Consider the following 15211-nt stretch of genomic DNA (forward strand, 5'->3'; position numbering starts at 1 on the left):
TAACCAAAAAAAAAATCCCCTTGCACCCGTTTTAATAATGAGTCTAATCATTAAAATGTTGGATTATATTCTGAAGGATTCTAGGAATTTATTTTACACTTAAAGGGTCCCCAGGCTGATCTGCAATATCAGGTAAGGAATATAAAAAGCAGTTAAATAACATCCAAATGCCAAACGTATTCATCCCTTAGAATATTATTCTATCCTGAAGTGTTACCTTTTTCACTAACTCTAAGCGTTTATATAGCATTTCCTCTCAGGCCCCGAATTTTAAAAACATTCCTTCAAGTGAAAGTGTGCTCATTTTTTTTTTCGACAGGAAAGGAAGCACAACCGTTGAATAACAAGCAAGCAACAGATACATATAATCATACAAATCATCAGCTCAGCATTAACCCGTATATTTAGCGTAAATCTTCTTTGATTCAAATGAAGTTGGTGGGTTTTTTTTTTTTGGTTGTTTTTTTTAATCTCATTGCTTCAAATCATTTCACGTAAAACTCGTAACACCTTCTCCGAGTCCAAAATGATACCCTAGAGGAAAAAGCAGACATTATTAAACCTTCTACTCTTCCTTCTATTCATAAAGAATTCATAAATCATCTCAAGCTCACGTTGATTTAAATTGGTGTTGCAAAAATCACCGAATTATTTCTGTATTAAAAAGTACAGAGCAAGTATGAGCCCAAAAGAGTAGACAGGCTAATGAGTTATTACACTGCTATTGATTCTGCATCAAAGAAAGGACAATGAGATGTTTTGCAAACGCTGCGCTGTCTTCTAAATAATTAGGTAGAGCAGTATTTAGTGTCTCGGAGTCCGATGTTACAGAAAACACAAAGAACCGATAATTAAAGTAAGAACCCAATTGAATAGAAGTGAATTACTGAAATCTCAGCGATCCGTGTGACGTATCTAAGGACGTTAAACAATTCAAGATTTTTCAGGGTTTTTAAGGATTTGTCATTTTCAGAACACTGAATAAAAACAAATAAGACTATTTATACAGAGTTGTTCATTTTAAATGCGATTAAAACAACAGCGGAAGCCTGTGATAGAGCTCAAGAAAATATTTCAGAAAATATTTAATATTTATTTAAAATATAAAACTGGAGTTTTCTGCCTTGTATGTATGTGTTTCCATATACAGTATATATATTGCATCCTTTCACATTTGCAAATTTCACCTGATATTGAGCATTTTGCAAATTTTTTCACCCATACAGTATGTAACTGTTCTTAATTTCGTTTTAATTACTGTATGTAAACTGCTCTGCAATTTCTGGAGTCCGCTCCCAAGAATTTCACTCACCAAGGCACATGGGCTGTGGTGATGTGACAATAAAAGTGACTTGACTTGATATATATATATATTCTGTAAGGAAAGATGTCTAGAACACGCTAGCTATGTTTAATTATCCCACTCGGCGATTGTCCCGCTTGTCACGCTAGTTCTTGGTTAGTGACACACCGTAGCAAAACGGTCATAAGTCTCATCAATTTGGTTCATAAAATGGACACTCTGGTGCTCCAGACAGGATTTAATCACATTTGGGGGTCACCAGACACATTTCAGGTTGGGAAATGGAGAGGATTGGATAATATTTAGAAGCTCATTATCAAGTTTTATAAATCCCAGGATGCATCACAACAGCATCTTAAAACTTAAAACTTTTAAACATAAAAGTTTATGGTGTAACTTGGTCTAATCTGATTAATCTTTTTTTCCCAGAGGCCAAGAAATGGAATTTGTGTCTGTTTTGTTGTGTCTATATTCAGCATTAAATGTCTCTGTCTGTATTCAAAGTAAATGGTTATATCAAACCTACGTCTGAGACTTACTGTAAGACTCAAGTGCTTATTCATAAGCATCTAGAACTTGAAGGTGTTATCTTCAACCACTAGAATTCTTTCTGAGGTTAAAAACATCTCTCAGTGAAAGACAACAATGTTCCTGATTAACTTTCTCTCAGACTCTCAGCAATAGAATCATTCATTTGTTTATACTGATTAAAAATGACCCTTAAGTCCATTTCCGTTCCGCTGGCAGACTGGAACACTGGTGTACGGTTAAAAAGGCTGATACTCGAACACAACATGAGTGATGGAGTCATCAGCACATCCGTCAGCCATATATACAGACCTCACACAGTCTCTGCTGTCCACCTGTTTGAAAAGAAAATATAGAACTTGGAAGCTGACTAAAATACATAATGTCAGCGACTGGGACAATGTCCTTGTTGTTTATTGTTATGTTGTTATGTCTTGTATGAGTTCACCTATTTCCCCTAATGTGGCTTGTCCCCTCCTTGTGTGTCGACTCATTGTCGAGTCATTCATTATTCACAACGTGGGCTATGTTGGTCGTCGTGTTCTGTCACGCTGCCGGCGGCGTAGTATGATTGAGCAGACCCAAGTGAAGGGGTAAAGATGAATCATGGTTTATTTGACGAGAACCTAACAAAATGTCACTTAACTTAAACAAGACATGGTACTAACCAAAATGAGAGCACTTGAAAACTACATAACATGACCGAAACGAGTCACGAGGGCAGACAATGGGTCAACAAAAAGTCGACGCACAAAGAAGGAGTGATGGAAACAGGTGAACTCATACAAGATATAATCACATAATGATTAACAATACACATGACAGTGCCCCCAGTGCACATAGTCTCAGTCTCTGACACACACACACACACACACACACATTTTTTTCAATGGGTGCTAAAGACTATAATTGCAAGAATTGCAAATATTTCAATTTAACTCTCTAAAAGTGAATTTCCTATTCTGCATAATTTGGATTTTTGATTTTTGATGAATTTCTTAATCTGAAATTTTAAGCTTCAATGTTTTAAAATCTTAGCAATTTAAAAACAACAGATAATCTGTGTTTTGTGATGTGTCGATGTTTTCAATACACCACGAAATGATTCGTATTAGTCGGTGAATACGATCGAGATGAATTCATTCGTATTCAAAAACCTTTGTCAGCTAGTAACGAGAACTATATCATCTGAGTTTAGTCATATATTCTGCACTAAATATCTCTACATGATGATCTATAGCATATGACCATACGTTAACGGTCCTGCTCCAAACCACAAGATGGCAACATTTACCAAGAATTTTAAGCCTCTGGTGTTTAATGTTCTAAACAGAGATCTTTCCTGGAACAGTAATGTCGACAGTGACTAAAGGAATGAGACTTATATTGTGTTAAAAGATGTATGGCTTTAATTAAAGGAAGTTTGGATAAATGCTATGACACTATATTCTGTCAGTGAACGTACAGTAATATGCCGCTGTAGTAATCCCTTCATCTCTGTTTGGGGAAGATGTACATGTGATGAGAGAGATGTGCTCAGGCTCCAGTGCCATACAAATTCTGCTCGACCTTTTTATCATTGGGTGTGACAGGCATATTTAGACTGATGGAAGTTTTAATGATACTAAAATGTTCATTAACTTTTAAATAGGCAGAAATCGCCAGTAGTTAAAGTAAATTGCACTAAATTAGAGCCCTCTGCCATCTGGTAGGAGTCTCTTTTTGACCTCAGCATGTTGCGCATTTTAAACAGCTCAGCACTGGTGTGTGTGTGTGTGTGTGTGTGTGTGTGTGTGTGTGTGTGGGTTTAGGAAAAGTAATCTAGACATCTACCTGCAGATGACAATTTTTAACTATTTTAATTATTGTAGTTTTGCATAATGCACTTTTAAGAATTTTGCAGAAGGCAAATGATGCATAATTTCCAAAATTAATAAGGGAATAATTGAGAGTATATACATGATATTATATTACACTAAACTCATACATGTTTATTCATTATAATTATTGTACCATATGATATTAGGCCTTTTAATTCTTGATTCATATTTTGGATATAAGGTGTTAATTGATTTGCTATATTTATTAACTGAAATGACTTTAGTTTAATTAGTTATTTATGTTATTTTCCATTATTTGTGACGTTAAAATGTGATGTTTGATATCAGTTTTCAGTAGTGAGACTCCAGTGTCAGCACTTTGTAAAGCAGAAACTTTAAATATTCTGATATAAGAAAGTCTTCAAAATGGAAACGTTATTATTATTATTGTTGTTGTTGTTGTTGTTGTTTTTGCTAACAACCCAAATTAAAACCAGGAGAGAGAGCAAAAACTAGATGCTGATGACAGAAAGACATTTTGTGGACGTCCCACAGCATTAACCTGTTAAATTTAAAATTAAATTTAATTCAATTTATTTGTATAGCGCTTTTAACAATTCACATTGTCTCAGAGCCGCTTTAAAGAAGAATAGAAACAGAAGAGAGGGAAAAAAAAAATAATAATAATAATAGGAAGAAGAAGAAAAATAGAAATGAATACATACAGTACATTTAAAGCTTAAAATTAGTTAATAAATATTAATTTAAAATTTAAAATACTATATATCTATCCTAATGAGCAAGCCGGAGGCAACGGGGCAAGGAAAATTCCCTGAGATGATATGAGGAAGAAACAATTAGTACCAGACACAGAAGGGAATCTATCCTCCTTTGGGTGACCCTGGACAGTAAATAGTGCCATTTATAAAATGGTTGTAATGTAAATAATGTCATTTCTACAATGGTTTATAATAGTGCTTATTTTTTCAATCTTTGGTTTATAATAGTTTCTGAGGAACTAATAGGTCAGCACAAACTCTGAGTTCACCACAGACCCAACACTAATTCCTAAAATGTTTGTTGTTTAAATAAATGCAGTTGTTTCTGTTAGGATATTGCTGTAGTATAAGAATAATACAACTTTTTTTCTACATTCTTTATTCTATTTTACCGAATTCATAGCCAAATTATTTTAACTATTTTAAATATTGTGCAAAATGCAGTGGACTAAAATTCCATCTTTGGACTCTTTGTTCATTTACCAGTTATATAAGTCACTTCTGATAGCAAGTGATGGCATCCTAAAGTCTGAGCAGGTTGGAGAAAAGTTTGAGACTGACTAGACTTTGAATAATCTGCTGCAGAAACACAATGTTCCTTGACACAGACGAGGACTTGCTGTACAGGCCACTGCCCTTGTATCCTTCCCCATCACGTTCCCATCAAATCATGACGACGTTCCTCTCTGAACACACTGTGTAGGGACTGCGTTTCTTTTTACCACACACGTCATTTCTATGCCGTTAACTAAGCAGGTTTAGTTATTGTATGCAGTATGCGACATTCATTGCCTGATAAAATGGTGAATTATTCGGTCATGAAATTCTGATGTTCGAAAAGCTGCCTGTAAGGCAGTAAGGCATTTTTATTGTCCTCACCTTTCCCGTGTAGGTGATCCTGTGCCCACTGTAGCCTCAAATTTCTGTTTAGTCCCCAGTAGTCTGCTGTTGTAGCTCATTTACTGTAGCTCAAGCTTTGTTACGTTTTGAGATGCTTTTCTCCTGACCACAGGTATAACTAGTGGTTATTTGCGTTGCTGTTGACTTGAACAAGCTCTTCATGTCTCAACCTGTCTCTTCAAAAGGGTATTAATACCCACAGAACTACCTCTAATAGGATTTCCCCTCACCACCACCACCACCACCACTACCCTTCTACAGTATATAAACTCTACAAACCTTTATGTAAAAAAATCCAAGGAAAAACTTAACTACCTAAACTCTATCTGCTGCCTCAGGACTGGTTAATTAATCGATCCCTTAAAAGAGCAGATGTATTAGTGTTATTGAGAAAGTATCTGATGAATTTACACTATTAAACACCGTTCTAAACTATTTTGGACATTATATGTTTCTGAACGGTTTAGAAAACTCTTAATTATGAAAAAGCCTAATTTGGTTCCAGAAGGTGTGAGAACCTTAAATCTCCTCCTGTCTGCTTCTTGCACTAGTCTTAGATAGGAACAGAGAGGATTGCTGCTAATTAGGGCATACATATGTCTCACATGTAGGATCTAATAAATATCCATCAAACATCAACAGCCAGTCGCTGTCACATCCAGATTTTTTTTAAAAATAGATCCACACCAGAGTTAGCATATGCTTTGCTGTTTGTGTTGAGTGAAAGCAGGGAGACTGTCTGTATCTATATATAAATCACCCTGACTAACATTCCATTTGTGGATGTTAGAAAGTTTGGCGGTTTCTTGTTGCCTCTGGATTTGGGACACCATAGAGAATGACGGCTGTGGAGTTGGACGTGTTTGGTGCCTTGAAGGAGAATATTATAACATTGAAGCTGAGAGATGGATAAAAAATAAATAATAAGGTTGGTCAGCATCCATAGCACCCAGACCTTCACCCTGTGCTGTGTAAGCTATGGACCATGGCCATGCAGAAAATCTCCTAAAATATATGAATATTATTTATAAAATAATAATATCCTGTTTTATGGTAGAATAAATAATGTTGGATAAATAAATGATGAGCAATTTCTGGTTCTTTGGAAGGGACATCTGCTGACTTTCCTGTCGATTTCACCGATTTCTAATCCGCCGTATTGTTGGTTTAGTCTTTAATTATACTGATAAATTCTAAAATGAAAAATGTTCATTAGTGACTTTTTTAATACCAAGTTCACACTCAATCATATTTATTTTATATCACAGCAGTATTGATTTTTTTTTATCTTTATCGTTAGGTAAGTATAGTAAGGTACTGCAAAGCATAATGTCATGGGTAGGGTTGGGTATCAAAAGAAATTTTCCGGTTCCGATTCCGGTTCCAGTTCTGCCTTACGATTCCCGGTTCTGATTCCGATTCCATAATAAAAGAAATGTGAAAAAATAATGCACAATACTTAAACAATTCCATTCGTGTTTTATTAATCACTCTTTAAATATTTTAAACAGAGCATTTCAATTCCTATCAATTTAAATTTAAAGAAATCCAACATCAAATTTAACATTCAGAATTAGAACTTAGGGGGCACGGTGGCTTAGTGGTTAGCACGTTTGCCTCACACCTCCAGGGTCGGGGTTCGATTCCCGCCTCCGCCTTGTGTGTGTGGAGTTTGCATGTTCTCCCCGTGCCTCGGGGGTTTCCTCCGGGTACTCCGGTTTCCTCCCCTGGTCCAAAGACATGCATGGTAGGTTGATTGGCATCTCTGGAAAATTGTCCCTAGTGTGTGATTGCGTGAGTGAATGAGAGTGTGTGTGTGTGCCCTGCGATGGGTTGGCACTCCGTCCAGGGTGTAGCCTGCCTTGATGCCCGATGACGCCTGAGATAGGCACAGGCTCCCCGTGACCCGAGGTAGTTCGGATAAGCGGTAGAAGATGAATGATTGAATGAATGAATTAGAACTTAACAAAACAGTTAGCAATTTTTCTGAAGAAAAATGAACATGTCTGCTTTCTCTGGGAGAAGACGAGACCTTTCCTGGCTTATTGTATCTCCAGGTGTGGAGAAAACCCTCTCAGAGGAGGGAGATTTGCTTCATTGTTGTAGCTTTGGAAATGAATCCAAACTTTAGACGTTTTTTAGACATGTTTAACACAAAGCGTACCTCAGCACAGCAGCGCGAGTGACTGATTTCTGTGGTAAGCTGCGTTAATTTGGTTGCGTGACTGTAAACTGTGTAAACAATGAATATACATGAGGTAAGACATGGCTATTTAAAGTGACCGCTCCCAGCGCTTTGCCCGTCATCGGAACTGCGTTTGGAACCGAAACGTAATAATTCCGCACAGTTCCGGTTCCTGTTAAAAAACAGAACCGGTTCTGAATAAGAACCGGTTCTCGGTTCCCAACCCTAGTCATGGGTGATGAAGACTTTCCCCTGACTTTTACCGTACAGTACAAGATGCTCACACCGGAGACTCCATCCATAAATTCTAAATATCTTCTATTATTACAGAACGTTTGTGCTAAATAACATCAACGCTTTTAGTTTATTCATCATTAGGTTTTAATTACGCGGAGTTCTTGTGAATTTATTACTATAGAGACGGTAACATTTTAGATCAGGTGGATTAATCTAAACCCGTGATTTGAACTAGTGTGCAAGCTGCTGTTAGCGCTGTTAAAGAAAGTTAATTAACACATTCTAACCAATCAGAGTTAAGAATTCGACAGCCGTGTGGTATAAATGTGTTTAATAAACATGTATTACCCAGCATACTGTAGGATGAAGCATTTACTGTGTTGTGAATCTTTATAATGGACTCTCAGAGCTGCCTGGAACATGATGGATTACACCGTTTTTTTTTTTATCAAGACGACTCCTGTACCTGTGATCTGAAGTCTTTGGGAGATATTTTTGCATATTTCGTCTGCTCAGACTTGTAAATCTTTAAGCGGATCTCGGTGCACACTGTGCTGCAGCTAAATAATACGAACACCTTGTCTGTGAGATTATTACAAATCAAGAGATTTCCTGTTAACAACGTGAAAGCAAGATAAAGTCTACGCACTTACGCATGTATTAGTTATCTGTTACATATTATATTATACTGCTTATAGTACAGGTAGAATTGCAGAGGATATCTTACACCAGTTTTGGGGTTCACCTTGCTTTTGGATTAAACCTGACATGAGATTGTATTTCTGTAAATGTGCAGATTGGTGTTATGAAGGTGTGTGCGTGCGTTTGTGTAACCTGCTAGTCTGTGGCCTACAGGACGCTGTAATGCATTGATGAGGCAGACCAGTAGCCAGAGGCGGTGTGTGACTTTGGCCCTCTGTGTGTAGGTAAAGGACCGGAGACTCTGAACGCAGGGCACAAGCTGAATGACAATGAGTGGCACTCTGTGAAGGTGGTGCGCCGGGGCAAGAGCCTGCAGCTCTCAGTAGACAATGTGACTGTGGAAGGTGGGTAGACTATAAACACACACACACACACACACTCTCTCTCTGTCACAGCCCACCTACTGAGCACACAGTGAAGTAAACAGGAAGACATTTGGGAAATGGTGATGCTTGTAGGATATATTTAAATAATTGAACAAATATTTTCATACAAACTCAAAATTCAAGGTTCAAAACTCAAAAATATTTACAAGCATCCTGTGTGTGTGTGTATATGTGTGTGTGTGTGTGTGAGTGAGTAAGTGAGTGAGTGAATGCTTAGTGTTTCTAGGTATGCAATAAACTCTGGATGCACCACAACCTTGCCTTACGTATTCGTTTCTTATTATACTTTACAGTTTTCAGCCTTCATATTTTATGTGTTCTGACTGCACAACATAGCTCTGTTGCTAATTCTCATTCTCTGTCACTGTATACAAAAAGATTTCAATTTGTATTTTTTGCAAATACATACCAGCACTACTCCTGACTCAAGCTGGTTTGTCGATCTCTGCAGGCCAGATGAGCGGAGCTCACACGCAGCTGGAGTTCCACCACATCGAGACTGGAATCATGACAGAGCGCCGTTTCATCTCTGTCATGCCATCCAACTTCATTGGCCACCTACAGGGGCTATCGTTTAACGGTGTACCCTACCTGGACCAGTGCAAGAATGGCGACATTTCGTACTGCGAGCTGAACGCTCGCTTCGGCATGCGTCGCATTGTGGCCAAGCCGGTGAGCTTCAGGACCAGAGGCAGCTATCTGGCTCTGTCCACTCTGCAGGCCTACACATCCATGCACCTGTTCTTTCAGTTCAAGACCACCAGCCCTGACGGTCTGCTGCTGTTCAACTCCGGAGATGGCAGCGACTTTATCGTGGTCGAGCTGGTTAAAGGGTGAGTGTGAGTGTGAGTGTGGGGAAAACCTGATTTCAGTTGACAGTGAGGTGCTTATAGTCCCAGTAGAGAGCTCTGAAACCCTCTTAGCTTGAAAAGTTAAAGTAATGCAATCCTGACTATAAATACTAGGAATGTATGAAGTTAAAAAAGGGAAAAGGGATCAATACATACACTGAGATTGGGTTTAGAATAAAAACGTGAAATACGGCAATATATCATGTTTTATATCCCTTACAGAGATATACGTGTGCACACATTTCCCCTTAACATATTTTAATTACACTATGTCTAAACAAACTTATGTGGACACCAGAACATGGCACGCATATGTGATCTTTCCCAAAAACAAAGTCGAAGGCACAACATTTTCGCTTCGAGTAACTGGAACTAAGGGGCACAAACCTGTTCCAGCATCTTGATACCCCTTGCACATAGCGAGCTCCGTGGAGACATGATGTGCCAAAGTTGGAGTGGAAGATCTCGCATGTCCTTCCAGAACCCTGACCTCAACCCCTACGAACACCTTTGAGATGAATCTGAACACAGATTTGACCCCAAACCTCCTCGCTTGACATCACTAATGGTCTTATGGCTGAATAAACACAAATCCAAACAGCTACGCTCCAACATACAGTATATTGGCAAGCCTTCCCATAAGAGACAAGGTTATTATGACAGCACAGGGGGCAACTTTGGAATGTGATGTTAAGCAAGCACATGGGTACGATGGTCACGTCCCCATAAACATTTGGCCTTGGTATACATTCGAGTTACTTTTGTATATAAAGATCTTGGATAATCCACCAATAATCTGTGGTAGTAATAAATATATATTTGTATTATACAGTCCCGTATATTCTTAGATAATATATTGTAATATATTCTGTTTTTACCGCATGGTAACATTCTACATGTAGATGTCAAGCCGTTATTTGAAATGCAAATCTGCTTGTCAGTAATGAATATAATAAGACTTTTTAGCATAACACATACAGTAATAGTGACATTTCATTGGCGTGTTACCGAGTTTAACGTGTGTTTATCAGTTTATCGTATAGCTTTATATCTTTGTTTTCTGGCTTGCTGACAACAGCTTCCTTCATTTGTAATGACAACTGTAACGTACTGTAGCGTAAATAACGATAAACAAAGTACTACTGTACTTACTACTGAATTCCACCATTGATGATGAACAGTTACATTGTCAGAAAAGATTTTCTAAAAAAGACTAGAATGATACTGTAATGTCTGGTTGAACATCTCTACTCATTTCTGATATAGTGTCAAAAAGGAGCTTTCTCTAAGCACAAAATGGTGCAATTGGCCAGACGTTTTCCTCTTCCTGAGTCTCATTTTGTAGTCTGTTTCTGTTCAGCTGCTTTTTGATTAGTGTTTCTCGGGTAAAAACGTCTGTAACTCTATTTGAAATCCCACTAGCACAGTCGCCATGACTTGAACAGATGCTGCGGAGGCACATCAAATAAGCATACACTTTATGTTGGCTTTTTTTTTTTTCATTTCAATCAGAGTGTTCCTACTTTGGGAGTTTATGTAAATCAGAGAAGTTAGAGAATGACTCAAGCTTCATTCGAAGTATTATCTATTGCTCTCCTGGCGCCAGCATAAAGGAAATGCTTGGAGGAATGTTTGATGATTCATCGGATGACAAACGCAGAGGCTAAGTTTAGATGGTCGATTTGGAAAGGAATCAATCTACTTCGTTGTGTTTTCAATTTGGTGACCAGCCTCAGAGTTCACACAGATTAGCTTATTTATTTTTTCATGATTATTAATCCAATGATCTTCCTGCTGGAGTTGGGAGTTTGTCATCGTTAGCATCCTCTGCTGCTGATGAGGCGAATTGCAATAACAGTGAAAACATCAATGGTTTCCTTATTCTTTCTTCCGCTAAACTTACACGTTGTGAAATTGCGAAGCTTCTTGGATTTTATACAGTAGCTAGTGAGGGAGGAACAAGTGCTGTCTGGTGGCCGAGCTTCAGTGTTCACTTCAGGGCTGAAAAAGTGGCTATATCCTAATAATAATAATAATAATAATAATAATAATAATAATAATAATAATAATAATAATAATAATGTAATGCACAATCAACTGAACAACAGAAATGTTGCCATGACTTTATATCCTAATTATAGCAGCATGTGAAGTAAGTTACTCAGTGATGTAACTACTACAACTATAATGTAATCTATGACAATGGGATGATAATCTATCATAATTAGATCTTAATGCTCTACATTTGTCTTTACACTTTAAACCTCTATAGGCAATTTTCAGTGCAACCCCATGATGGCTCATCTCGTCAATACATGGGTCTGTCTTTTCAAAATAAAGAGAACAGAAGAAGGAAACAAAGCAGAACTAGGGTAAAAAAAAGCATCTAATAATAAAATACTTCAGGACATCTATAGGAAGGGTGCACGGTGGCTTAGTGGTTAGCACGTTCACCTCACACCTCCAAGGTTGGGGGTTCGATTCCCGCCTCCGCCTTGTGTGTGTGGAGTTTGCATGTTCTCCCCGTGCCTCGGGGGTTTCCTCCGGGTACTCTGGTTTCCTCCCCCGGTCCAAAGACATGCATGGTAGGTTGATTGGCATCTCTGGAAAATTGTCCATAGTGTGTGATTGCGTGAGTGAGTGAATGAGTGTGTGTGTGCCCTGTGATGGGTTGGCACTCCGTCCAGGGTGTATCCTGCCTTGATGCCCGATGACGCCTGAGATAGGCACAGGCTCCCCGTGACCCGAGGTAGTTCGGATAAGCGGTAGAAAATGAGTGAGTGAGTGAGTGAGGGAGGACATTTATAGTATAAGGTGTCACATAATGTAACTTAAGATAGATGGGAAGCTTGACCTAGCAATGTAACTAGTACTGTATATAGAATATAATGCTAGCTCTTTTGGAGACTTAGCCTGATTTATTTATTTTTTTTATGAAGGTCAAAGAAACAACAATAAAAAAAAAATCTAGAAATATATATACAGTAGAAATGGAGATTTAGGGTTATTAACAGCAAAAGAAACTGATCGAGTGGCATGGAAGGATCAGTTATCTCAGTTACTCATAGGCGTATGAATATTACCCACAGTACTTATGGACATATTTTAGCTACCTAGCATTTTGGAAATATTGTGTTAGCAGTCGACTTGCGAGTCCGATCGTGTATGTAGATTGATCTTAATTATATAGTGTAGCGGTAGCGGATGGTGTGGTGAAATTTCATTGGTGTAGAACGTGGCATTTAGAGCATTCGAGCGAAAGTTTCAGGATACAGTAAAGTGCTTGTGACTGAACATTACTCAGTGATTACTCATACAGAAGATGTTTCTTGTTAAACGCGAAGCCACTTCTTTCTGCCTTTCTAGTTAAGTACAGTAACACAGTCTTTTTAACAACAGTTAGTGCAATCAGCTATTGCTAATGAAGAGATCATTGAGTACTGCTGTAATGGGAGACGGTAAGCAGAGGTCAAGCAGCATCCCATGAGGGTTATGTATTAGTGATCCTATTTCCTATGTTAATGCATTAGCCTTGCAATGTTGTTCTTTCTTTCGGACTACGAAGTAGTTTCAAGTACCTAGAGGCCATCAGATCCACTAAAGGTCCAACCCCCTGTTTTACTCTGGAGCTCATTTATGCAGTTGGGGGAGAATTAATATTGTAAAAGGAAAGGACCCTGAGATGTTTAACTTTGTGTGCTGCCACCATCCAGAAATACAGTCATTCAGTGAGCAATTAGACAGCAGGTGGCCTCGTCTCTTACTGCTGCCTGCTGCTGCATGCTGAATGAGAACACTGTAATGAGTGTTCACTTCATACACTGCTCTCTCTCTCTCACTCTCTCTCTCTCTCTCTCTCTCTCTCTCTCACTCTCTCTCTCTCTATCTGTTCCTCCGTCTCTGTCCCTCTACACATTCCACACACTCTCTTATCTCTCTCACTTTCCATCAGCTACAGTCTCCCTCTTTAGTTCCATGTTTTCATTTGTTTGGTGCCTTCAACCAAATCTAATTTTGAGGAAGTTGACAAAAAGAAGAAACACTGAGAGAGACACATCCTCCTCTGGGTAACACCGGATAGTGCAATTTTAATTAAGCTTGTGATTAATTAACATAGAACAGAACTCCGATTATGCAGCAGAAAGGAAATCAGATAGGAGTGTGTAGAAAGAGATCAGGTAACAAGTATAAATTTCATTCTTAGACATTTTGTAATATTAAAATAAAAAATAAATGATTAGACTTTTATGGAGGGTTATTAATGAGTGAATGAATTTATCATTATTTAATTATTTTTACTTGTTTTTAATGTCAAACTACCAAACACTTCTAATAAAGGACCAATTATTTCGAAATCATAGAACAGCCTAATCAGTGCAATCCTATCCAATCCAATCCTATCCAATCCAATCCTATCCTATCCTATCAAATCCAATCCAATCCAATCCCATCCCATCCTATCCTGTCCTATCAAATCCAATCCAATCCAATCCAATCCAATCCCATCCCATCCTATCCTGTCCTATCAAATCCCATCCAATTCAGTCAAATCCAATTCTATCCAATCCTACCCAGTCCAATCCTATTATATCCCATTCTGTCCTTTTAAATCCTAGCCAGTTCTATTTAATCCAGTCCAAATGTCTATGATTTTATATGAAAATCATTTAAAATGAAACTATCTGCACACACTGTAAAGATCACGTAATTTGTTTCTTTCTTTGCTTATTGTATTACTGAAGTAAAAGAGTGTGTCCGCTTTATAACATATTTATTTCGACCTATTCCTTTTATATGCTGATTTTTTTTTTTTTTTTAAGTTCTTAACACACATTTGAGCCAAATTCCAAATGCCTCCATATTCAGGATAGTAGCTCATTTCTTGGAGTAAAACATTAGGGCACTGTTGAATGCTTTGTTTATGTTATAGAATGTAATTATATCTTTAATTGTATGCTTAAATTAAAATTATTTGGAAAATTGAGCATGTAATAATAAAACACAGCCCCTTTCTTACATCAAAAAAGATTTAGCCCCAAAAGTTTACAAAATGGTCATGGGTATACATCTAAATATTATAAAGCAGTTACATCTAGGAACAACATTAAGAGGGATGAAAATTGTTAGTGTTATAATAAAAGTACACTATATAGCTAAATAACGTCCATATCGCTTTCCAGGTTTAGTTCCTATTTTGCTGTTATAATGACCTCCACTCTCCTGGGAAGGCTTTCTATTATTTTCTCTTTCGGAGCTTGGCTGTGAGAATTTGCTCATTTAGCCACCAGAGCATTAGTGAGGTAAGGAGGACAAGGAGGGCTGTCATGAGTCTCCGCAGGAGCAAGAATATGTGACATGCCGAAGTTCATCTCTAGGGCTTCCAGGTGAGATGGCATTAGCGCAGCAAGAAGGTGAATTTTTACATGCAAATAGCATTTAAGGAGCAGAAGGAGCCTAAGGATCAGTATCAGTCACATCAGGCAGGTCCAGTGGGTGAGAGGAAGTACAACATGGGCAGTG

The 15211-nt window shown here is 38.0% G+C and overlaps 1 protein-coding gene across 2 annotated transcripts in view; it reads left to right on the forward strand.

The window, feature by feature from the left end:
- Nucleotides 1–15211, forward strand: part of nrxn2a (neurexin 2a) — a 364908-nt gene that overhangs the window by 177427 nt on the left and 172270 nt on the right. For both annotated transcript variants that reach the window (XM_060890359.1, XM_060890360.1), the window contains exons 13-14: nt 8679–8798; nt 9292–9673. In XM_060890359.1, coding sequence (XP_060746342.1) covers nt 8679–8798; nt 9292–9673 — 502 coding nt within the window. The remainder of the gene's footprint in view (nt 1–8678; nt 8799–9291; nt 9674–15211) is intronic.

The sequence above is a fragment of the Tachysurus vachellii genome, chromosome 17 (genome assembly GCF_030014155.1).
Source record: "Tachysurus vachellii isolate PV-2020 chromosome 17, HZAU_Pvac_v1, whole genome shotgun sequence".
Lineage (NCBI taxonomy): Eukaryota > Metazoa > Chordata > Actinopteri > Siluriformes > Bagridae > Tachysurus > Tachysurus vachellii.